Source organism: Ctenocephalides felis, unplaced genomic scaffold (assembly GCF_003426905.1).
Source record: "Ctenocephalides felis isolate EL2017-DRISC unplaced genomic scaffold, ASM342690v1 CF-g0.4_SCAFFOLD_00845, whole genome shotgun sequence".
NCBI lineage: Eukaryota > Metazoa > Arthropoda > Insecta > Siphonaptera > Pulicidae > Ctenocephalides > Ctenocephalides felis.
This window is the reverse complement of record NW_020536999.1, coordinates 87,136,699-87,163,362: the sequence shown is the minus strand read 5'-3', so window position 1 is coordinate 87,163,362 and position 26,664 is coordinate 87,136,699. Positions and strand designations below refer to the sequence as shown.

Genomic DNA, 26,664 nt, shown 5'->3' with positions numbered 1-26,664 from the left:
AACATCCTTACAAATGTGAAATATGTAACAAAGGGTTCCGCTCATCAAACCTTTAGAAGTTCATTTAGAAACACATGCCGGAGAAAAACCTTACAAATGTGAAATATGTAATAAAGCATTCAAAGAATCAAATAATCTACAAAGACACATGGTTATTCATTCCGAAGACTGTCCTTATAAATGTGATATTTGTAATAAAACATTCGATATGAAAACTAATTTAATGCGCCACGTGCGAACGCATTCTGGGGAAAAACCTTATATTTGTGATATATGCGGTAAGGCATTTGCACAACCTGGTAATCTAAAAACTCACAAAGCCATTCACTCCGGAGAGCGTCGTCATGAATGTGAAATTTGTAGTAAAGCATTCCATTCCACAACTAATTTGAAACATCATATGCGTACTCATACTGGGGAACGCCCCTATGAATGCGAAATATGCAATAAAACATTCTCACAAATTGGTAGTTTGAAAACGCACATGTTGATTCATTCGGAAGAGCGCCCACATGTTTGTGAAATATGTAATAAAGCTTTCACACAATTAGGTAGTTTGAAAACGCACATGATGATTCATTCGGAAGTGCGTCCATATAGTTGTGAAATATGTGATGAAGCATTCACACAATTAAGTACTTTGAATGCACACATGATTATTCATTCTGAAGAACGCCCAAATAATGGTGAAATATGTAATGAAGCATTTGATTCTTCAAATAATTCCAAACTTAAAACTGGGGAACATTCCTATGAATGCCAGATGTGCAATAAAACATTCACACAATCAAGTAGTTTGAATACACACATGATTATTCATTCGGAAAAGAGTCTGAATAATGGTGAAATGTGTAATGAAGCATTCGTTTCATCAAATAGTTCCAAACCTCATACTCAAACTGAAGAGCATCCCTATGAATGCCAGATATGCAATAAAACATTTACACAATCAAGTAGTTTAATTACACACATGATTATTCATTCTGAAGAGCGTCCAAATAATGGTCAAATATGCTATGAAGCATTCGTTTCATCAAATAATTCCAAACTAGAAACTGGAGAACATCCCTACGAATGCCAGATATGCAATAAAACATTTACCCAACCAAGTAGTTTGAATACACACATGATTATTCATTCGGAAGAGCGTCCAAATAATGGTGAAATATGTAATGAAGCATTCATTTCATCAAATAATTGCAAACTTGAAACTGGAGAACATCTCTATGAATGCCAGATATGCAATAAAACATTTCCACAATCAAGTAGTTTAAATACACACATGATTATTCATTCTGAAGAGCGCCTAAATAATGGTGAAATGTGTAATGAAGCATTTGTTTCATCGAATAATTGCAAACTTCAAACTGGAGAACATCCATACCAATGCCAGATATGCAATAAAACATTTACACAACCAAGTAGTTTGAATACACACATGATTATTCATTCTGAAGAGCGCCTGAATAATGGTGAAATATGTAATGAAGCATTCAAGTTATCAAATAGTTCCAAACCTCATACTCAAACTGGAGAACATCCATATGAATGCCAGATATGCAACAAAACATTCACACAATCAAGTAGTTTGAATACACACATGATTATTCATTCGGAAGAGCGCTCAAATAATGGTGAAATATGTAATGAAGCATTCGAGTCATCAAATAGTTCCAAACCTCATACTCAAACTGGAAAACATCTCTACGAATGTCAGATATGCAATAAAACGTTTCCACAATCAAACAGTTTAAATACACACATGATTATTCATTCGGAAGAGCGTCCAAATAATGGTGAAATATGTAATGAAGCATTCATTTCATCAAATAATTGCAAACTTGAAACTGGAGAACATCTCTATGAATGCCAGATATGCAATAAAACATTTCCACAATCAAGTAGTTTAAATACACACATGATTATTCATTCTGAAGAGCGTCCAAATAATGGTCAAATATGTTATGAAGCATTCATTTCATCAATTAATTCCAAACTAGAAACTGGAGAACATCTATATGAATGCCAGATATGCAATAAAACATTTACCCGACCAAGTAGTTTGAATACACACATGATTATTCATTCTGAAGAGCGTCTGAATAATGGTCAAATATGTTATGAAGCATTCAAGTCATCAAATAGTTCCAAACCTCATACTCAAACTGGAGAACATCCATATGAATGCCAGATATGCAACAAAACATTCACACAATCAAGTAGTTTGAATACACACATGATTATTCATTCTGAAGAGCGCCCAAATAATGGTGAAATATGTAATGAAGCATTCGAGTCATCAAATAGTTCCAAACCTCATACTCAAACTGGAAAACATCTCTACGAATGTCAGATATGCAATAAAACGTTTCCACAATCAAGCAGTTTAAATACACACATGATTATTCATTCCGAACAACGACCATACAAATGTGAAATATGTAATAAAGCATTCCGTTCATCAAATAATTTGCACTATCATAAGCGAATGCATACTGGAGAACGGCCCTTCGAATGCCAACTCTGCAATAAAGCATATACAACATTAGGTACTTTAAAAAAGCACATGACAATTCATTCGACAGATCATCAATTTAAATGTGAAATATGCAATAAAGCATTCAATACTTCGGGTAATTTAAGAACTCATATGCGAACCCATACTGGAGAAAGACCTTATAAATGCCAAATATGTAATAAGGCATTCAAACAATGGGGCAACCTAAAATCTCACAAGACCATTCATTCAGGAGAACGACCATATAAATGTGATATATGTGATAAAGCATTCTCACAAAGAGGTACTAGGAAATCACACATGCTTACTCATCGAATATCAAAATGTGAAATATGTGATGAAGCATTCTATTCATCAATGGATTTATATCATCATATGGAAACTCATAATGAAGAAAAACCTTATAAATGCGAAATATGCAATGAAACTTTTACAGAATCAAGTAGTTTGGATACACACATGACTATTCATTCCGAAGAGCGACCATACAAATGTGAAATATGTAATAAATCATTCAACTCTTCATATAATTTAAAAGTTCATATGCGAATTCATACTGGAGAAAGACCTTATAAATGTGAAATTTGTGTTAAAACATTTCAGACATTAGCTACTGTAAAACAACATATGCTTGTTCATACTGGAGAACGACCTTACAAATGCAAATTATGCACCAAAACATTCACACATCCATCCAATATGAAAACGCACATGTACATTCATACTGGAGAGCGACCATTTAAATGTGAAATTTGTAAAAAAACATTCCGTTCATCAAATAATTTATATTATCATAAGAGAGTTCATACTGGAGAGCGGCCTTATGAATGCCAAGTATGCAATAAAGCATTCACACAATTAGTTAGTTATAAAAGACACATGACTCTTCATCCCGAAATAGCATCCGTATAAATGTGAAATATGTGATAAAGCATTCACATAATTAGGTATTCGGAAAACACACAGCCTCATTCATACCAAAGACTTGTAATAAATGTAAAATATGCAATTAATTATTATATTATCAAGTGAGATGAGAAATAATATGATTACTGAAATAGCTATTATGAAATAAGGGTATCTGGCAGAAGAATGAGAATGAAAGATTGAATATTTTGGGCATTATAAAAAAATATAACAAAAAAATGGCCTAAAATACAAAAAAGTGGTAGATATGGAGACAATATTCAGTCCTTCTGTATATATATATATATATATATATTATATATATATATAATTCTTTACCTCGTTAGTTTCATAAGTAATCTTGAACAGCCTCACTGTCCCCCCAATCTTCAGTCGACTGACACTCTCCGGAGGAAGTCTATGCACATACTTTGCAAAGACTTTTGTATCGACGCTTATAACAAAGCACTTCTCTTCACATTTAATATTCAAAGTGAAGTCTCCCCCTTTGAAGAATGGAAAGTCTTCGTATCTAACTTCTTCGAGCCAATTGTTGTCTCTCATCGAATTCAAAACCAGGATGTCTTCTGCAAACCGAACACTTAGGTGGAATGGAATGTCTCTCATCTGAAAAGAAAAGAAAAGTAGAAGAGTGAATGTTAATAAAGTATTGTTAGAGAATATATTAATATTGATAATTTGAAGGTTATGTTAAATATGTTATGAATTAAGCCTACTGTGCCATATTCAGTATAGAAATACTTTAGTTGTAGATTATTATGAATAATTACTATTTTTATTATCAATATATGAATTTATTCTTACTAGCAGAGTTCATTAAATTTAATTGATATTTGTACAGATTTTTAATTGATATATAAAATAAATGTGTTTTTAGCAGAATGCAGTTTATGTTTATATTAGATTAACATTTTAAAGGGTACAAACTTGGGTAAAAAAAATTTATCACTTATTAAAATCTCTATAAAATATCTGATAATTTGATGTGCATATGTCTAAGGTAGTTTTTTACGCTTGGATCTCCGAAATCGCCAGTTCCGCCCTTCCAAAAATTTAATCAATTCTTCATTCTGTCAATACAAGAAAAATGTTTTTTGAATCATTCAAATCGGGCGCTTTGTTATCTCAAAAACTAAATTACCATTTTGACCACTTTTTGCACTGTATCTTTAAAACGCCTAGACCTGCCTTTGCCAAAAATTAATTAGCTCGTCTTTTTGTCGATACGAATCGAATGTTTTTTGAATTATTCAAATCGGTTGATCAGTGTTCACGAAATCGTGGGGGAAAAATTGTATTCAAACTACATATATGCATACTATACACACACACGCTTCCATTTTTTTCTAAAGTATGCTAAAATGTTCAGAGGGCTTTGAAACGTAAAGATGTGCATAAATTTTCATTTTCTAAAATTATTTTCTATTTAATAAAAACATAACACGCTACAATTATGTTTTAATATACAGTTCAAAATTTGAGAGTAGAGTTTTTTGTTGTTAGTGAAAGTTACACTTAAAATAATTTTAAATAGATATGCCTTTTATCTCATGAATGAATGATCATTCATTCCCCAGTAAACCTCGAGCGGCGGTGCAATCTAATATCCACATAGATTCCACATGGATATCGCAGCGCTGAAGGTACGCTTGAGGATTTCAGATTGCTATACCGCCGCTCAAATCCGTGTTCGACAAAAATATTAAATGCATTCTAAGAAGCTTGGATTAAAGAATAATATACTATAGGGTATTTGTATGATAATCTAAATCAATCCACATCATTCACACTAAACAAATAGTTTGAAAGTTGTAAAAACCATAGTAACAAAATGAACAAACAAGTTGCATAATTAGAATTAAATGCATAAAAAAATCTTCAACGAAAGTTACATGAAGTATAATAAATAAATGCACAAACGAGTTGCATGATCAAATTGGGGTGTAATATGAATAGTACAATGAGATAAATAGCTATTAATTAAATAAAAATTCTTTCATAAGGTGTTCATGAACATCATAACATATGAAATTACTATTTTCACATCCACCCTCATGAATGCCTTGCCTTTCATATGAAGTGAATTAAATTTTAAAATTTAAAATTGATATAGAAAATGAAGAATTGAAATAACAATGCACCAATCGCTTGATCATTTCTCATTTCTATACAACTGTCTAATAAGGAAAAAACCCCCTTGACCAACCTGTCTTTCAGCCTTGTGCTTTATGGTGACGACTTCATGGCATCTTAAATCCACTGTAAATCTTTCTGATTCGTCCAAAACGTTACCGTGAACACTAAGTTCCGTACCAACAGGAAAGGAGGCATTCAAATCCATCTCGTAAGGAGCGTCAACTGCCTGGAGATCGACGCAGATGGCATATCTGCGAGCCCCTTTGGTCACATTAGAATCTGTGGTAGGAGTTTCTTTGGTATCTAAAATTAAGGTAAAATCATGTTCTGAAGTGAATCATGTATTTGGAAAATATATTCACAATTAAATAATCTACAACATTATAATACATACAACAACTCAGCATACTTATAAATCGCCACTGAAAATTAATTTTATAGAAAATTGACTTTAATTAAGTGTGAGAGGAATAAGATAGAGCGAGCAAAAAATAAAGTTAAACAGAAAGAGAATAATAAGAGATATGAAATAAAGTATGAAAAAAAATTGTTTATAAAATAATTTATCACCTTTATTTTCCTCACTAGGTTTAATCATTCCGTCTTCCTGTTCGCTCTTCAGCAGTGCTTCATTAACATTAATATTCATATTGACTAGATCTTTCTTCACCGATTCCACAGATTTTGGAACAAGTCTTTGTTCTCGAAGGGACTCCGCCAGAAACTTTTGTTGTTTGGCCAAGGGCTCTGGGTCGAAGTTGAAAACATCGCCCAATCTGGTCGTCAGCCACAAGGATCGAGGACCAGAACCGCCACTGGCTTCGTTCATTTGACAACAAACTGGAATAGAAATAGAAAATTTACTGACCAGCAAAATCTATTTGAATGCAGTAAATGTAGAACTCTTTGAGTGAAGTACAAAACTTTAGTATCAAAAGAAATAATGAATTTACTGATGCACAAAGTGAATCTTGACTTTATCAAGGAAAACAAAAATATACTGGAGAGCAAACTTGATCTGATGGACTCTAGTCTAAAAAAAGATGAAAAGACATAGCTTATCAATTTTTGAGACTTGAAATTAGTTAAGCAGTTTCTGATACAACTGCTCGACGATTTTGTCGAACACTTTTCCAACTTCGGTGTCAAACTTGACTTGAATCAATATAAAAGCCGTAAAATATAGCATTGGAAGAAATCATAAAATTAGCAAAATGTAGACTCAATTAAATATACTTGTGCCTGACCTGATGTAAGATATGCAAGCCAGTCTTCCATATCAGCATCTCCCGAAAACTGCAAGACTACAGGAGGTGGTGAATGTTTATTTGAAGGAGCTCCATGTCCCAAAGATCTCGGGGCCTGCAAAGCAATACGCGGAGACCCAGCTTCACTGCAGCACCAAACACAACAGACATCCGATAGACTGATTTGAATCTGCATAAAAAACCCAACAATAAAGACCAATAACCTTATAAAAAATGTATTTCTATGGTATTTCTATTACCATTGTTGTGGCTCCATCAGCATTCAGTATTGTCAAACTGCCACTGTCCAAAGTGCTGTCTCCAAACCACTCCAACTCAAGCAAACAGTCGGCAAACATGTTGTCATCTTTCAGACAGCATCTGGCTTCACCAGTTTTGGTCCAGGAGCCTCCTTCAGCAGCATTTTCGTAATGTTCCCATTTGGGATCAGTGGAATCAACTGTTGCATTGAGTTGTTTTAAGGAGTTCAAGATATCCAGACGCCACTGTTGGGTTAACTCAACTTGGGGAAGAGAAGACGACGACTCCATAAACCTAGAAGTAAATGGTTGATAGAAATAAGAATGACAGATGCAAGTTTGTATTAACTTGTTTTTCCCTTACCAGTTTGGAAGATGAGCAGGATCAACCATACAGGCCCCAGCAGCAACTCCGTCCCAGCATGCAGGAGTCTCCTGAACACCGCCTTCGCCCCAACACATAGAAGCCCAGTCGTCCTCGTCTCCCGGAACTCCTCCTGCATAACTGTTTGTGTCACAAGAATCTGCATCAAAGACACTGACGTCGGCATCTGCACTTGCTTCAGTCCCAACCTGTAAGGAAGAAACACTTTTTGAACATTAACCCTTATCCCTAGGTTGCCGCCGCTCCGGCGGTAAAATTCATATGAATCTCGGTATTAGCGAGTGGAAAAGGTTGAATTCCGAAGAAACGGCCTGGCCAATTTTACCAAATACTAATCAGCACGATTTTCAATTAATATCTTCCAACAGTTTTGGAATTTTTAAAATCAATTCAAAATTGTGGCCTAAGAGGTGGGCAAATATCTTTTTACAAATTAATTGAATGGCTTTTAATTTTTTTAAATAGATCCAGCGGTTTTTTTAGAAAACGTCGACTAATTTGTTAGAATACAGCATAATATACCAAATTTCCAATACAAAGATCACTTACCATTGAACCAACACTTCTGACAGGACTCCAAGCTCTTGGATTTTTCAATTGTGTTTCAAAATGTTTTGCAGTCACAGAAAACTCCTCAACCATTGAACTTGGCCTGTAAAGAACCAGAAATAATATTATTTATATAATAATCTATAAATGATTAGTAGCTTTATATCTCTCAATAAAAAATTTCATTCAACTATCCCGCAGAAAACTTTTACCAGCTGGTGTATTATTTATATTCTAGATAAACTTACCTAGCATTATTTTTCCTGACATTATTAGTTTGTTGATTCGTCTGACACTTTTGTTTATCTTGATTTTCAACATTTTCGTGCAGTAATAAATGTTCAGTAGGTGCTGAATGAGAAGTCTCTTCGAGATCATTCAATTGCAATGAGAACGCAGCATGTTGCTCGGGGGTACTACCTAAGGTGTTGGTTCTATTCTAAAATGGAAATATATTGAGATAATTGAAAGGTAACTGAATTCAATACATTAGATTTAATTGTTGTAAAAACATGAGACAAACAAAATCCACAATTTATTTCAATTCTCATGAGAGACAGTCAAATATTGATAATTCTGTTAATTTTTCAACAATGAACGAGAATATTCTCCAAAAATGTAATTTTTTTTCTCCAAAAATGTAAATTTCTCTTTTGAACTTGAAGGAAAACTCAATTAGTTTTCAAACATTAAACTTATTCAAAAAAAAACGATATTCTTTTTACTGGTTGATATCAGAAAACAACTTGGTGATACATAAATTTTTCTTTCATTCTCGTTCAGTTAAAAATTCTATTATTATTCTTAATTATTTATTACTACATAATTATTTCTTTATCGTAAAAACAACATAGTTACTATTATTTTATTTTTTAGTAATATGAGTTGCCTTTTATCCATTTTCAAATAAAAAACTCTTGAAAATAAATAGAAAGTTCGACTTATTTTATATAGTAAATTGCCATGATTGTATTGTTTGTTATTTTGGAGAAAGTTTCCGCTAAAGTTACAAGACAATGAATCAACATCATATTTATAAATCAAATTCAAAATCAATTTAAAACAATATATCTCAATAAGAGATTAATTTTTAGGCACACATTTAATACAAATACCCTATCAAAAAAGTTCACTTTAGAATTTGTAGAATCCTAATTTTGCTCAAATTCATTCATTCAAACTTCTATTCCTAATAAATATAGCTCTTCTTCTTTACTTTCTCATTAAAATTATCAAAACTATATATATATATATATATATATATATATATATATATATTTATTTATTATGCTGTTTTAGATATTTACCAATTGCATTAGACTGTGGTGTTTCTTATCCCGAGGACTTCCCGAGACACTACGTCTGCTATTATTACTTGCTAGAAACAAATAAACAAAAATTTATTACAGATTAAATAATATAGAGTTGTAAAATCAATATAAATAAGTTAATAAAATTAGAAAACAACAAGAATATTAATATTCTGTAAAGTAATTACTTTTTGCATTTCAATATAAAAATTATCACCAAGTCCTTTTAGTTTTTTTACCTAAAGATGCCATGCTCTGTGTTCTACTCATTGGAAGTTTGGCCTGGACACATCTCCATTTTTTACCAGTTGCATCGGTAGCGCTTACACCAGATCGAAAGTACAGACATCTGTCTTCACTTCCAATTCCCCAAACCTTGAATAAAATAGCCGATAATAATATATCTAACCAATCGATACATTTTTTCACTAAAAATGAATCTAAAATAGAATATCCGATTATTACTAATGTTATTAAATTAATTTTATTATCCAATCAATGCTTTTTTTCAAAAATATCAAGATTCAGAAAATGTTGATATTTATATAACATATATGTAACAGTATCCACAACTTTATGTAATATTTTCGATTGCAATTTATGTAACATTTATGTATTGTTACGTAATATTGTATCACGTAATATACCTTTCATATTTCTTACAGTAACATTACTTAACTAAAATGATAATTACTTTAATCCTAAAAATCAAAAGTGTTTGAAAATTATAAAAACTTGAAAATCATTGATATTTTTTTCAAAAATATCAAGTTTCTGAAAATTTTAATATATGTAACATATATGCAACAGGATCCACAACTTTTTTACGTAATATTTTCAATTGCAATTTATGTAACATTTCTGTAATTATTCCGTAATATCATGCTACGTAATGTTTGTTACATATTTCATACAGTAACATTAGGAAACTGAAATGAAAATTACTCTAAAATTAAAAATCATAAATAAGTGTTTGAAAATTATAAAAACTTGATATTCATTGATTTTTTTTCAAAAAGTTTCGGAAAATTTTGATATTTATGTAACATGTATGAAACAGGATTCACAACTTTTTTACGTAATATTTTCGATCGCAATTTATGTAACATTTATGTAATTATTCCGTAATATCGTGTTACGTAATGCATGTCATATTGGTTTAGTGAGTATTATACAATTTAAGGTTTTATTACATCTATTACAATTTATTACATCTATTACATTAATCACCTGATCATTACTAGCAACTGATATTTGTGACATCGAGCCAACCATCTCGACCCATCCTGCACCGACAGCACCTTCTTCGCCGCCACCAGGAGAAATGCCTTTTCGAAACCAAACTCTTTTATCAGAAGTCAAACACCTAAAAAAAGAAAACAAATTTAGATAGTTCAATCAATCCACAAAAACAATCTCTAGTTTTTTTTGAGTGGTAACTTCTTACAAGGCCGTTTTAAACGTTTAATAAAATAATATCTTACTAGGGCTACATGTAAGTTTTTTTAATTAAAATGAAAGGAATCAGACTTTTTCTTTGAATATCAATATTGTTCCTTTAAAAAAAAAATTGTGTACCATGAAAACAATTACATGTCGACGAACTTTGTTGAATTAAGTAAAGTACTGTAAACAGAATACGGAAAATAATTTGATTGAACTTATGGGTTGAAAGAATCAGAGTAGCAAGAATCAAATTCCATTTTATGGTCATTTCAAATGCTGGTTCTTGTTGTTTCACATAATCAAATACCGGGAGAACAGCACGTCTTTGATATGATAATAAATTATGCAATTTAAAAGTAATGTATATGTTTAAATAAACATGATAAATGGTGATACCTTGCCTTCTACATAATCAGGTAACAGAAGAACAGATAAATCCTCATTACAATAATACAATTCAATTATACAGCATTAAACAATGTTAATTATAACAAAAATAAATTAATTAAAAAACTATTGTTTGGTAAAAATGAATTTAACTAATTATGACTCAAAAAAAAAAAAAAAATATTAGAAAACCTAAGTGCAGATTTTATATTGAAAGTAATTTTAATTATTACTTTAAATTTTACTTTGTGTTACTATTCAAAATATTAAAACAAATACAATTATTATTAAATAATTTGTCAATTATATTAATTCTTACCAAACAGAATTTGAACCAACAGCTACTTGTGTGATTTTCAAACCTTCACCAGGAGGTTTGACTTCTAACCAGGTTTCACCTGCAAACAATAATAATCAATCATCAAACATTTCTTATTTATAATTCATAATTGATTTTATGAAGAACATGAATGACTGACAATGCTACATCGATTAATTACAATCAATAAAAGAAATAATAACAATAATTGTATATAAAATAAAAAAAGACATCTATGGGTGCCAAAAGTAGTAGTATATATAAACAAAATCATAGTATTTTTAAGTAATTATAGAAAATTATATTTAAGTAAAGTAATTATAGAAAACAGTTACAAATTGATACAATTTGTAAAAATAATTGTCGAAGAAAAGAGTTTTGAATCAGCATGTTATAAAAATACTTATATTAATTTAATTTCCAATCAATATGTATTTCATATTGTTATTTTAAATGTAGCAAAAGAAAATTACTAGAAGATAATGACAGCATATCAGATTGTTTCATTAATCAGTTAATAATAAAAATCTATTATCTATTCTGCTTACAAAGAATATTAAATTATGTTCATTAATATTCCTCACCCATGGGAGCATCTCTTGTAACTCCGCCCCTGGCCAGGGCCCTTCCTGACCACAAAGCGGCCCATACCAGTCCAGTACTTCCAACACTGACTCTGGTAGCCTCAGAACCTGCTGGTGTAGCTACACAAGTCCATCGTCTTCCTTCTGGTGAAGTGGCAGATACACCACTTCTGAACATTACCTAAAAAAAATTGAGAGATTATTAATAATACAGATGAAAGATTTAACTTTAAGTGAGTTTTAAAAATCTGTACAAATCCTAGTATTTAGTTAAGAATGATTCTTGGCCTATGGAGAATAAGATAAAATACTATATGAAATTAATTTAGGTATAGTTTTGTATTAATTTGTGGGTAAATGTAGAGATTTTCTCCTTTTATTTCATTATGTAATTCTGATTGAAAGTATAATTGGAAATGTATAAATTAATATTTTTTCTTTGAAGATCGATTTTATAATTAAATTTAATTTTATATTTTAAGTGAATGAACAATCTTTTTTGAGTAAAAACAGGGACAAAAAACTATATTGCTGACTATATTGCTTTTAAAGGAATGAATCTTGTATATATTTATTTCTAAACATGTACACTTCACTTTTTATATTCTGTGTAAACTATAAAAAATAATACAAAAATAATATACTATAAGTAGTTTATACAATTAATGATTGATGATAACAACAGATTGTAATAAATCTTATTTGGTAAGACATATTCGCTCAAATCAGCTATGACTACTTAAAATGTTCTACAAAACAAATAATTTTCTTTCATTTGTTTATTTAGGAATATCTTGTAAAAATAATCCTTTATCTTACGATATACTATAATATAAGACATTATCTTAACATACCCTTCCTTGTGCAGTAACAGCCCAAACGAGCAAAGTTCCTGGTGCTGCACCTTCTAATTCTGTGCCACCAATGCACACATCTATAAAGGGCTCCTGAAACAATATAAATATACAAAATATTGCTCAACACAATTTTTGAAGAATATTGTCTAAGGCTAAAGTAATATAATTTTATTGAAGTGTAATTCCTAAAGCTGATTCCTAAAAGATTGCATGAAACAAATGATACACAGAACATATGGGAGTTTTCCCTATTCTACTTTCATTCTCTATCTATCAGTCTGAAATTGATAATTTCTCTTTCAATTGATATATCTATCACATTTTATCTCTCTTTATCTCTTTCTCTATCTATCTAACTTTCTATCACTATCTCTCTCTTTCAATACATTGATCTATCTATCACTTTTTCTCTCTATCTTCCATATATCTCTATCTCTCTATATCTTTTTCTCTCATTTTCTCTATCACTCTCTCTCTCATTTTTTACCTGTGTTGGATCTCTATGCAAAGGTGCCACAGCACACCAAGCACCCATGGCACTGTATCTCCTTCTCCTGCACCACTTTCTTCTTCGAACACATGATGACCATTGTTTTCTTGGTCCAAATTGTGCTGGAAAATCTACTGCATAAGTCCAACCATCATGTTCAAGAGGTTGACCTTAAATACATAAAAATAATTACCAAAATTATAAACTCCTGCCTTAAAAAACTAGGGATTTTATTACCATCTAATGTTGTATCTATATACCAATCTCCTTCCCACTGCCATGCCATCGAAGGCAAGCGGATTTGGTCAATGGAACGATCAACAAGTCCGTCAACAGAACTGAAATGGTACCTATCGGTTGGGAGCAGACGACTGCTGAAGCCTTCCAGGGGCAACCATCGCTGAAAAAGATAAAATTTATATTTAATAAAAATTATATTATAATCTAGTATTAAAATGGAAAGAGATAGATAAATAGAAAGGGAAAAGGGTAGATAGATAAATAAAAGAGTGAAAATGTGATAGAGAAAGAGATAGGGAAAAGGAGATAGAGAAAGAGTTAGAGAAAAGGAGAAAGAGAAAAAAAATAGAGATAGTTTGAGAGAAAAAACTAGATATGTAGATAGATGTAGATCTCTAGAGAAATATATAAATAGAAAAAAATATATCAGCGTTTAATTTGATTTGATTCATATTTGATAAAAATAATATTATAATTTGCTGAATCTTGTTCTATTTAATTATTTAAATTCTTCTAGTGTTAAAATTGAGAAAGATAGATTAATAGAGAGTGAAAAGGATAGATGGATAAAAAAGTGAAAAAGGAGAGAGAGAAAGAGATAGAGAAAAAGAGAGAGAAAAGGATAGGATAGTTTGAGAGAAAAAACTAGATATGTAGATAGATCTATAGAGAAAAATATAAATATAAAAAATATATTACCAGGGTTTAAGTTGATTTGATAAAAATTATATTATAATTTACTGAATCTTGTTCTATTTAATTATTTAAATTCTTCCCGTGTTAAAAGAGAAAGGGATAGATGAATAGAGAGGGAAAAGGATAGATAGATAAATAAAAATGTGAAAAGGTGATAGAGAAAGAGATAGAGAAAAGGAGAGAGAGAAAAAGATATAGTTTGAGAGAAAAAACTAATAGAAGAAATATATCTGGGTTTAATTTGATTTGATTTATATTTGTTAAAAAATTTATTATAATTTGCTGAATCTTATTCTATTTAATTATTTAAATTCTTCTAGTGTTAAAAGAGAAAGGGATAGATGAATAGAGAGGAAAAAGGATAGATAGATAAATAAAAATGTGAAAAGGTTATAGAGAAAGAGATAGAGAAAAGTAGAGAGAGAAAAAGATTTAATTTGAGCAAAAAAACTAATAGAAGAAATATATCTGGGTTTAATTTGATTTAATTTATATTTGTTAAAATTTTTATTATAATTTGCTGAATCCTATTAACTTCCCGTAGGGTAAGTTATTGTAATGGGCCGAAAATCGGAATTGAAAATTTTTACATTTCTCGACGTTTTGAAGGTTTCTGAACATTTTGGCATACCTCAGAAAAAATGGATGTGTGTGTGTGTGTGTGTGTATGTATGTATGGATACAAATTTCCAGTCACGTTTTCGGGCGCACGGATCAACCGATTTAAATGGTTCAAAAAACGTTCGATTCCTATTGATAGGGAAAAGAGCTGATTAGTTTTTGGCAAAGGCAGGTCCAGCCGTTTCGGAGATACGGAGCAAAGAGTGCAGAAAATAGAAATCGACTTTTTGAGAGAACGGAGTATCCGATTTGAATGATCTAAAAAACATTCAATTAGTAATGATTGTGAGAAGTGTTTATTTGTTTTTGGCAAAGGCAGGCCCAGCCATTTCGAAGATACAGAGCTAAATGTGTAAAAAATGGCTGTTTTTGAGAGAACGAAGCGTCCGATTTGAATGATTCAAAGAACTTTCTGCTAGTCTTAACAAAATAATTGATTTTGGAAAAAAAAAATTTGTTCCAATTTTTTTTTTTTTAATTTTTTGTATATCGAAAATAATTCAGATTTTATTTTTAATTCTGACTATAGTTCTAATATACTTTACAACTATACTTTAGATAATTTCAACTTTGCAATTCAGTTTATATAATTCTTATAAATATTAGACAATGTTACAATATTTATAATAATATATTTGAAAACATTCAGTATTCCTCGAACATTTCGTTACGGTACGGGAAGTTCCAGCAATTTGCCTTAAGGCACGATGCCATAATTGCCTCAAGTCGGAATTCCACTTACAGCTAGTTCTATTTAATTATTTAAATTCTTCTAGTGTTAAAAGAGAAAGGGATAGATGAATAGAGAGGGAAAAGAACGGAGAGATAGATGTTTGAGAATAAAAACTAGATAGATTAGAATAGATCTATAGAGAAAAATATGAGTGGAAAGAAATATATCAGGGTTTAATTATAATTATAATTATAATGTATAAGTATAATTATAATGTGCTGAATCTTGTTTTATTTAATTATTTAAATTCTTCGCGTGTCAACAGAAAAAAGGATAGATGAATAGAGAAGGAAAAGGATGGATACCTAGATGACAAAGTGAAAAGGTGATAGAGAAAAGGAGAGAGAGAGAAAAAGATAGAGGAAAAAAGATAGAGAGAAAAAGATATAGTTTGAGAGAAAAAACTAATAGAAGAAATATATCAGGGTTTAATTTGATTTGATTTATATTTGATAAAAATTATATTATAATTTGCTGAATCTTGTTCTATTTAACTATTTAAATTCTTCTAGTGTTAAAATTGAAAGAGATAGATAAATAGAGAGAGATAAGGATAGATAGATAGATGAAAAAATGATAAGGTGATAGAGCAAGGGATAGAGATAATTTGAGAGAAAAAACTAGATATGTAGATGGGAAGATATGAATGGAAAGAAATATATCAGGGTTTAATTTGATTTGATTTATATTTGTTAAAAATTATATTATTATTTGCTGAATCTTATTCTATTTAATTATTTAAATTCTTCTAGTGTTAAAATTGAAAAAGATAGATTAATAGAGCTGGAATCGGATAGATAGATAGATAAAAAGTAAAAAAGTGATAGAGAAAAGGAGAGAGAAAAATAGATATAGATAGCTTGAGAGAAAAAACTAGATATGTAGATAGATCTATGAAAAAAGATATGAATAAAATGAAATATATCAGGATTTGATTAAGATTAGTATAACTTCCCTTACTTATTTATAATGTGCCTTTTACTTTACCTCATTTTCATAAGTCTCCTCTTTCACTCTTATAGGTACATCCAATCCATGGACATGAACATAGACCTGTCTATCGACTCCCACAGCCCACAGAAAATGGGGTACAGCAGAGAGTCTTTTAAATTCCAATCCCAGATATAAAAACTCACGCCAGACTGAACCAGAAGTGGAAAGTGCATAAATTCGTCCTTCGGTGTTCAGGGCAAATAGCAATGAGGAAGGCATTTCTAAAAAATAGAACAAATTATTTATTGTAGATCCAAATTATTCAATTACTAAAAAGTCTTCTGCAAAATAAGGGTTAATAATAGGAAGGTGAAAAACTAAACTCTTAATTAATTAAGCTCTAACTGAAATTAAAACCACAAAAAATAATTAAAATAGTAATGCAAAAAATCAAGATCATAAAAAATATATAAACAAGATGTAGTAGATGCTACAGAAAATATTATTCTTATCATTTTTCTGTAATCGATAAGATACTTAAGTGAAGGCCTTAAAGACATTTAAGTAAGTAAACTTAAGTACATTTGTATGTAAGTATATAAAACACCAAAATTGGAAAAAAAAATTGGGTCTTAAAATGTAAACAATGAATTGTAAAAAGTCTCTTTTTGCTTGGTTTTGTTTTAAAGTTTTGAGGTATAAAACAAGTTCAAGAAAAAATATGGTCAATATTTTATATATAAACAAAATAACACAGTGACTTTATTCAAAAATTGGCTAATTTTAGTAACGTTTCAGGAACCAATTATATCCATTACCATTATTAATACCATTTCTTCCAAAATTGCCTTCACATTATTAAAATAAAACTATCACAGGTAATTTTTAAATAGCATTGACTATAAATATTATTATTATCATTTCTTACAAAATTATCAGTGATCACAATTGCCGTTATATTATCAAAATAAAAAATGTGACATATGGCATTTCATCAATTGGGAGAGTTCCACGATTGTCGGCAACGTTCGCTCAGCAAGTGACGTCACAGTCTCTTCTATCTTTGTACACTTTATACAATGGAAAACATATGAGGACTAACAGTCTATGTAGTATAAGGTCTATGACAAAATGTCATAGTACTATTTCACAAAGACAGTACAGGGTAGTTTATAAAAGGTATTAAGAAAATTTAAACTAGTCAAAGGTGATTGGCTTCTAACTTCTACTGTAACTACATCTAAAACCAGCATAAAGGATCGACCGGTAAAATAAAGAGATTAGCAAAGACTTCTTATCTCGATTTGAGCCCGACAAAGAATGCAATGACTTTTATCTTTGAGCCCATGCTTTCTATGCTGATGTTTCAAATAAAACCAAGCAATTTATTTGTGGACTGCCTTTTTAAAAATTTCCATCTCAGCATTACCTTATCTTATATATCATTTTATCTGTACTACAAAGATAAAGGTTTTTGTAATTAGATGCATTTTTTTTTTTAATAACTATATAACTATAGTTCCTGCATTATTAAAAGACTATGTTACTGGTAGTCGATGAATCTAAGATGAGTAAAAACTTTGTGAACTGTCTTTTTAAAAATTTCCATCTCAGTATTGCCTTACCGCATATGTTATTTTATCCGTACTATTTAGACAAAATGGTTTTTGTAATTAGATGATTTTTTCTAATAAATATGTTATTATAGTTCAGTCATTTAAGCTTAAATTAGGTAAGAATCTCGGAATTGGAGATACCCAGCTGTAAGTCTGTAAATACTTGTATATTGACATTTAAAAGTTGTCTCAAAACCTACATATAGTATTGGCACCCTGCCATATGTAGGTTTTGAGACAATTTTTAGGGTGTCAATATACAAGTATTTACAGACTTACAGCAGGTTATCTCGAATTTCGAGGTGAACTTACTATCATGACTGGACTATTATGGTTCCTATAAAATTAAAAGACTATGTTACTGGTAGTCAATAAATCTAAGATGAGTAAAAACTTTGTGAACTGCCTTTTTAAAATTTTCTATCTCAGCATTGCCTTATCTTATATATCATTTTATCTGTAGGTACTACAAAGATAAAGGTTTTTGTAATTAGATGCATTTTTTTTAATATATATGTTATTATAGTTCCCGCATTATTGAAAGGCTATGTTACAGGTAGTCGATGAATCTATCTAGATAAGTAAAAACTTTGTGAACTGCATTTTTAAAAATATCCATCTCAGCATTGCCTTATCTTATATATCATTTCATCTGTACTACAAAGATAAAGGTTTTTGTAATTAGATGCATGTTTTGTTAATAAATATGTTATTATAGTTCCTACATAATTAAAAAACTATGTTACTGGTAGTCGATGAATTTATCTAGATAAGTAAAAACTTTGTAAACTGCATTTTTAAAAATTTCCATCTCAGCATTGCCTTATCTTATATATCATTTTATCTGTACTACAAAGATAAAGGATTTTGTAATTAGATGCATTCTTTTTTAATATATATGTTATTATAGTTCCCGCATTATTAAAAGGCCTTTTTAAAAATTTCCATCTCAGTATTGTCTTACATCATTTTATTCGTACAATATAAACAAAATGGTTTTTGTAATTAGATTGCATTATTAAAAAACTGTAGTACTGGTACCACCACCCCTCCTAAATTTAATACTAACATAGTTTATTCAATATCTTGCAAAAATTGTCAAAAACAATACATTGGCCAAACATCACAATACATCCATAAGAAAATTAGACAACATGAATTAAGCGTCATTCATCATAAAAGCCGAAGTTTCCAAAGCACTTTTGTCCAACATTCCGTTGAAAATTCACATAGGTTACCTTTGAACCCAATATTTTATATAGAGAAGATTGCACTTTGAAAAGACTTTTTTCTGAAAGCAGTTTAATCTTTTTTAATTCGTCAAATTGTGTTAATAAAAGATCAGAAAGATCAGAAAGATAATATCATTCATGATTCATATCTAAATTTTTTAAAAGTATTTAAAAACGATTAATCCTTTAATAATTTTGTGTGTATATATACATGTATATATGTAGAAAAATATGCACATCCATATATGTGCTTATATGTAGTCGATAAACCTAAGATGAGTAAAAACGTTCGAGACTGATTATATCATTAAATAAATGAATATTGAAGAACAATATATCATGTCATTTCCCACATTCCCTATATGAAAATCTCATTTAAAATTGTCATTTAAGAATATGCATAAGTTTTGTTATTAGAAGGAAATTGTAAAACAACACAATAGACTTTATTAAAGGTAGAAAAAGTGATTATGATTCATTAAGGTTATATGTGTGTATTGTTGCAAATTTATCCTGGGAACAAGTATCATTTATAAATAAATCGCAAAAGCATATAAATATTACATAATTCATAATAAAACCAAACAATTTATACCTTATAAGTCATTTAAAAATTTGTCAAATTGTGCAAAGCAAATCAATACATTTCATTTCCATAAAACTTACTGTTTAACAATTATCATTTCACTACACGATGGCACTTGAATTATTACATAACTGAATTATTATTTCGACACTTGTTGAATATTAAAATATATTTTATTATTAATTATTTATCGGTGGTTTTATTAGTCCGAACTGTTGAGGTTATGAGAAGTGTGACTAAGTTTGACGTTTGAAAGATGAATGAAATTATGGCGCCATCTTTGAAAAAGGTGTTAAACTTTAATAATCTAATACAGGGCTGCTTAACCTATGGGGACGCGAGAGATTTTAATGACAAATGTTTATATCATTTTATAACACCATGTCTTGATTTTTGTATGTTCTCAACAAATTCTCAAGCTATATATTTTCATATGTATATGTATATTTTTACCAAATAAATACACCATTTCAATATTAATTTAATTTTTTATATGTCGGTATTTTATATTTATATTTATATGGGGTCGTCAAAAAACTCGCAATCATAAGTGGGGTCGCCAAAAAAACTCGCCATCGTAAATGCTGTCCGGAAGGACAAAAGTTTGAGAAGCCCTGATCTAATAACTTTAAATGAAATAAAATAATTATTAAACTAGTAGAGTTTGGCACCGTGCCTTAAGGCAAATTGCTAGAACTTCCCGTATCGTAATGAAATATTCAAATTATCATAAGCACTGAAACTTTTATTATTCGTATTTTATAAACAAAATATAAGAGCTTATGTATTGAAAAAAATATTTTTTATAAATTAATAAAAAAAAACTAATGATTTATGACATAGTGCCTTAAGGCAAATTGCTGAAACTTCCCGTACCAAAAATTAACATTTTTGAAAAAAAAATTACTCTGAAAAATTAGATTTTTGAGAAACTATAAATTTTTGACCAAAATTAACTTTGTTCTGAAAAAAAGACTTTTTGAAGAAAAGTGTATTTTGAAATATTTTGGAAATTCTGAACTTTTTTTCAAGGCAATCGTACTGCTTTAACTGCATAGAGATGAAATATCAAAGCGCGTAAGCGCAGCGGCGCCGTCTAACGGATAAGCATTGGTACGGAATCCATAGGAATGTAAAAAAAAAATATACTTTAAAGTCTCTATAAAATATCTGATAATTTGATGTGCATATGTCTAATGATCATTTTTGACCGCCTGATGGCATTTTATTTTACTTTTTTTACTAGATCTCCGAAACCGCTAGACCTGCCTTCATGAAAATTTGATCAGATCTTCATCTTGTAAATACAAGTAAAATGTTTTTGAATTATTCAAATTGGATGCTCCGTTCTCTTAAAAACTGAATTACCGCTTTTTGCACCTTTTGTCCTATATCTTCGGAACGGCTAGACCTGCCTTCGTCAAAAACTAATCAGCAAGTCTCCTTACCAATACGAATCGAATGTTTTTTGAATTATTCAAATCGCTTCATCCGTGTTCCCGAAATCGTCGACGAAAATTTGTATCCGAACACACATACACACGCACACACATACACACACGCACAAACATACATACATTTTTTCTAAGGTATGCCAAAATATTCAGAAACCTCTGAAACGTAAAGGTATATAAAAATGTGATGTGAAAAATGTGAAATGAGATGTTAAAAATTAGTGGTGTATGGCATCGCGTTTAAAGGCAAATTGCTGGAACTTGCCGTACCAAAAATTATTTTTTTTTGAAAAGATTACATTTTATTTATAATCTTTGAAAAAATTACTGTTTTGAAAAAAAAACTTTTTTTAAAAAAAATAATTTTTATTATATTTTGAAAGTTTTGAACTTTATTTTAAAAATATCAAAGCGCGTAACCGCCGCGTCGCAGTCTTACACACAAACGATGTTACACCAAATAACGGAACCCATAAAAATGTAAAGTGTAAAGAAAATTGATAAACATTATTCAAATTTCCATAAAATAACTGATAATTTGATGTGCATATGCCTTATGATCATTTTTGACCGCCAAATGGCATTTTATTTTACTTTTTTTACTAGATCTCCGAAACCGCTAGACCTGCCTTCCCAAAAATTTTATCAGTTTTTCATCTTGACAATACAAGTAAAATGTTTTTTGAATTATTGAAATCGGATACTCCGTTCTCTCAAAATTGCAATTCTTGTTATTTTTTACCAAATATCTTGGGAATCTTGCCATAAGCTAAACCATCACGTCTCCGCATCAATACAAATCGTATGTTTTTTTATTTTTTCAAATCAGAGACTACGTTCTCTCAAAATTTCCATACTAGTTACTTTTTACCTCGTACCTTCGGAACCGCTGGTCTCTGCTTTAATTATGGCTGGACCTGCCTTTGCCAAAAACTAATCACCACATCTGCGCATCAATACGTATCGAATGTTTTTTATTTATTCAAATCGGATGATCCGTGCTCTTGAAATCGTGGACAAAAAATTGTATCCAAACATACACACACACATACATCTATATTTTCTAAGTATGCCAAAATGTTCAGAAACCTTTGAAACGTAAAGATATGCAAAAATTTTCATTTTCGATTTTTTTGCGATTACAATAATTTACCCTATGGAAAGTTAATTGTTTAAATAAGAATAATTAAGGTAAGGTAATTAAGATAGGTAATTTAGAAAGATCTACATTTATAAAAAAGAATTCAGTTTTTAATATTGTAGTTTAGGTTTAATTCATTCTCAATTTTGGTTTAATTTTTCAAATAAAATTTAAATATATAACTATTTTTCATAAACATGACCCTTGCACAAGCCTCTTCTTAATTGTGTGTGCTTTTTTGTTCATTATTAACTTAAAAATGAATTTTTTTGCATGTCTTTACGTTTCAAAGGCTCCTGAACATTTTCACCATAGAAGAAACTGATTGTGTGTGTTTTGTGTGGATTGGATACCAATTTGCATCCACGATTTCCGTTGTACAAATCTACTGATTTGAATGATTCAAGAAAACATTCGATTCATATCCATTTATTCATATACTCTTCTATGATATATCTATGCATATACTCTTCTTTTATCTATAATTTGATTCCTATTGATTGAGACGTCCTGATTAATTTTTCAATAAGACAGGTGTAGTTGTTTCGGAAACATAGGGAAAAGGGTGCAGAAAATGTTGCGAGTTGTAACTGGTAGACTGTTAAGCAGGAAGGCACATAGACAGACAGGTAAACAGTTAATCGGGTAAAAGAGTGAAAAAAGTGGCATAAAGACAGATAGACTGATAGACAGGGCAAGCTAGCAAACAAGTAGAAAGGTAGGCAGGTAAACAGATAAAAGGGAATACGGGTATAGAGACAGATAGATTGGTAAACATATAAATCATATACGAAACTAAAAACTATTATTGATTAATGGGGCAGTTCTGCCATAACAGAGCTCATAACATAGCTCTGTCATGGCAATGCTATGTTATGCTTGATTTTTGGTAGTGAAAACTGTGACAATGTCTATCTATTTGCTGTGTGATCAGGCGTGTTTTACATATAAAAAGCAAGGAAGAATGTTATGATAACAGAATCTTAGATGATGCAGTTATAAGATTCTTCCTTGTTTGTTTATATGTAAAATATGCCTGAACACAGCAAATAGATAGACATTTTCACAGTTTTCACTACCAAGAAACAAGCATAAGATAGCGTTGCCATGACAACAAGCAGAATTAATTCCACATATTGGACAATTCATGCATATTACCATAAGACAAAATGCCACCTACAACTAGTTTTTTATTTAATATTATTCATTATTTTTGGTGATTGTTCTGGGCATTATTTCTAAAATATTATTAGTATGTAGAATTATAACGGTTTATTAGTAGTAATAAAAAGTACAAATTTTAATTTAAATGTTTTTCAAACAATATTTAAATAAAAAAGATTTTATTGTGTTTATTCCATAGAAAATTTTAATCTTAAACTATTTAAAGATAATGTTTAAATATATTGTGAAATTATGAATAATATTCAACTGTTGCTTTCCATATATTTATATTGAATTTGATAATCCACATGTTTTGCAAAAAACATCTTGGATAAATAACATGTAGTTATATTAAAAAAAAAGTAATATATATATATATATATATATATATATATAATTTAAATTAAGAAGTCAGGCAATTTAAATAATTCTTTATGATTGCACTTGAATAAAAATAGTAACAATACCTCTCGTTTATAAAAATGACTTTATATTTATATTATTTTGCATTACTTTAACAAATTATTTACAATTATCCATTATTCTTCCTTCTTTGCATAACCAGGCCTGCACTCAGGGTACTTATCCGTCATAAAACTCTTTAATTCACCATGCTCCACCAACATATTTAGCCTAACCAGATCGTGGTTCCTCCTCTTCTCACATTTCTTCAAATATAAAGTATGAGACGGCATACTAGCGTAGAACGGTGGATATTTTTTCTTTTTCAAAACAACTTTATCATTCATAATATACCTATTATAATCTATAACTTCATCACGACTAATTTCTTCTGCAGACCTAGGATTTTTAGGAGAGGCTACTACGACAGGAAACTCATTGTTGCCTTTAGAAAATTCTACTAAATGTAATCGCTTTTCTTCAGCGATTACTTGGTGGCTTTTTTGTTGCAGTAAGCCTAAGAAGAAGGCTTTGACAATGTTTTGTAAGTTTGTGGAGCCTTCAACTTTAGCATGTAAGTCTTTTATTCCAATGACTTCACAAATTGATTTGATGGCACGGTGACATACCAAACCATGGCCTTCAGCCTTTTTGGTAACAAATATTTTGGTTTTACCAAAGCACGTGAAAAAATCATGGAATATAGTATGATTTTTGTATAATTCAAAATACATAAGTTTTTGTCCAGCTCTGTTTTTAGCCCTGCGCAAAGCTGCTCTCGTGTCAGCAGCTTTACCTAAACCAAAACCGGCCAAACCTTGTCCGTTACCTGTCACCACAAAAATGGATTGGCAACGTTTACGCCCAAGTGTACCAGACATGTGAAAAACTTGCTTCATTTCTAAAACTTTGGTATCAAAGTTCTCAAAAGCGTCTTCGCCTACAGCATCTGGAGGCCCTACACTTCTACCCGGAAGCCTTGCACCTGACCAACCTCTTTCGATGGGACTCAATTTGATAGAACGAAAACTTTGGTGCTCATCTCGGAGTTTAGCTAGTTTATTATCACGGTCAGGATCTTCAGGAAGCTTTTGTTGTTGCACAAGTTCACGTCCACGGATGATAGGGGCTGACAAACCAGGCCAGATCATATTACCTTTCCCCACACCTATTATTTGCCCCCTGTTCAGGTTTTTTATATTCTTTTTGTTAACTGTTTTACCACGTCCTCGTTTCTTGCCGGCATTACTGACAGAAGTGCATCCTTTCCACAGGAACTCCGCCGGTAATTTGTTGAAAAAACTTGTGTTTCTAGATTGCGTGAAAAAGACATTGCTGTATAAATCGATTGTGGATGCTACAGGCTGCTTTGTGCTTAATGTGTAAAGCCTTTTGTAGATATTTGAGACACGGAAGATATTATTTGCCAACATTTTTAGAGCATTTTTATGATAAACGTCAGATGAAAACAATTTAACCTCAAACTTTATGTAACACAGAACACAGAACCATAGATAAATAAGCATAGATAAATAGATCGCTATGTCTGGCGATTTGACATTACCTTCATTGAAATGTTAAACTTTGATTAGATGGCAGCACATGTACATTTTGTAAATTAATCCCTGGCATAGATAAATAAGCATAATGATCTCTGGCATGACTTTTACATTTGTTCATATAATCAAAAAACCTGAATAAATTTCAATATTGGAAATAAGAACAAAACATACGAAATACAAAAGGTATTTTCAAATATATCACAGACATATTTTTGATGAATTGTAAACTAAACAGAAACTAATGGTGTATGGCATCGTGCCTTAATTGCTAGAACTTCCCGTACCGTAACGAAATATTCGAGGAATATTAAATGTTTTCAAATAGATTATTATAAATAAATACTGTAACATTGTTTAATATTTAGAAGAATTATATAAACTGAATTGTAAAGTTAAAATTATTTATTTAAGGTATATAAGTGAGCTTTACAACTTTAGCAAGAATTCAAATCAAAATCTGAATTATTTTCAATATACAAAAAAAAACATTATTGAAAAAAAAATCCAAAACGAATTGTTTTGTTAACACAAGTAGAAAGTGTTTTGAATCATTCAAATCGGATGATTAGTTCTCTCAAAAACTGCCATTCTTGTGCGTTTAGCTCCGTATCTTTAAAACGGCTGCATGTGCCTTTGCCAAAAACTAATTACCACTTTTCCCCAACATTACAAACTGAATGTTTTTTAGACCATTCAAATCGGATGTTCCGTTCACTCAAGGTCTCGATGTCTATTTTGGGCAGTCTTAGCTCTGTATCTCCGTAATGGCTGGACCTGCCTTTGCCAAAAACTAGTCAGCACATCTCTATATCAATATAAATCGAATGTTTTTTGAACCATTCAAATCGGTAGATCAAAAATGCGGACAT

The 26,664-nt window shown here is 30.4% G+C and overlaps 2 protein-coding genes across 2 annotated transcripts in view; both read right to left on the bottom strand.

Annotated features, from left to right (window-relative positions):
- Positions 1-26,664, bottom strand: part of LOC113391311 (tectonin beta-propeller repeat-containing protein-like) — a 47,003-nt gene that overhangs the window by 11,519 nt on the left and 8,820 nt on the right. The window contains exons 3-19 of the mRNA XM_026627255.1: positions 16,693-16,919; positions 13,653-13,815; positions 13,413-13,585; positions 12,923-13,015; positions 12,069-12,249; positions 11,485-11,563; positions 10,563-10,698; positions 9,572-9,707; positions 9,330-9,400; positions 8,271-8,461; positions 8,023-8,125; positions 7,453-7,661; positions 7,089-7,383; positions 6,829-7,018; positions 6,152-6,421; positions 5,652-5,884; positions 3,764-4,051 (exon numbers count right to left, since the gene is read on the bottom strand). Of these exons, the coding sequence (XP_026483040.1) occupies positions 3,764-4,051; positions 5,652-5,884; positions 6,152-6,421; positions 6,829-7,018; positions 7,089-7,383; positions 7,453-7,661; positions 8,023-8,125; positions 8,271-8,461; positions 9,330-9,400; positions 9,572-9,707; positions 10,563-10,698; positions 11,485-11,563; positions 12,069-12,249; positions 12,923-13,015; positions 13,413-13,585; positions 13,653-13,815; positions 16,693-16,919 (3,038 nt within the window). The remainder of the gene's footprint in view (positions 1-3,763; positions 4,052-5,651; positions 5,885-6,151; positions 6,422-6,828; positions 7,019-7,088; positions 7,384-7,452; positions 7,662-8,022; positions 8,126-8,270; positions 8,462-9,329; positions 9,401-9,571; positions 9,708-10,562; positions 10,699-11,484; positions 11,564-12,068; positions 12,250-12,922; positions 13,016-13,412; positions 13,586-13,652; positions 13,816-16,692; positions 16,920-26,664) is intronic.
- LOC113364252 (28S ribosomal protein S5, mitochondrial-like) lies at positions 24,307-25,677 on the bottom strand. Its single transcript, XM_026606738.1, has one exon. The coding sequence runs from the start codon at positions 25,664-25,666 to the stop codon at positions 24,371-24,373; it is 1,296 nt and encodes a 431-aa protein (XP_026462523.1). The 5' UTR covers positions 25,667-25,677; the 3' UTR covers positions 24,307-24,370.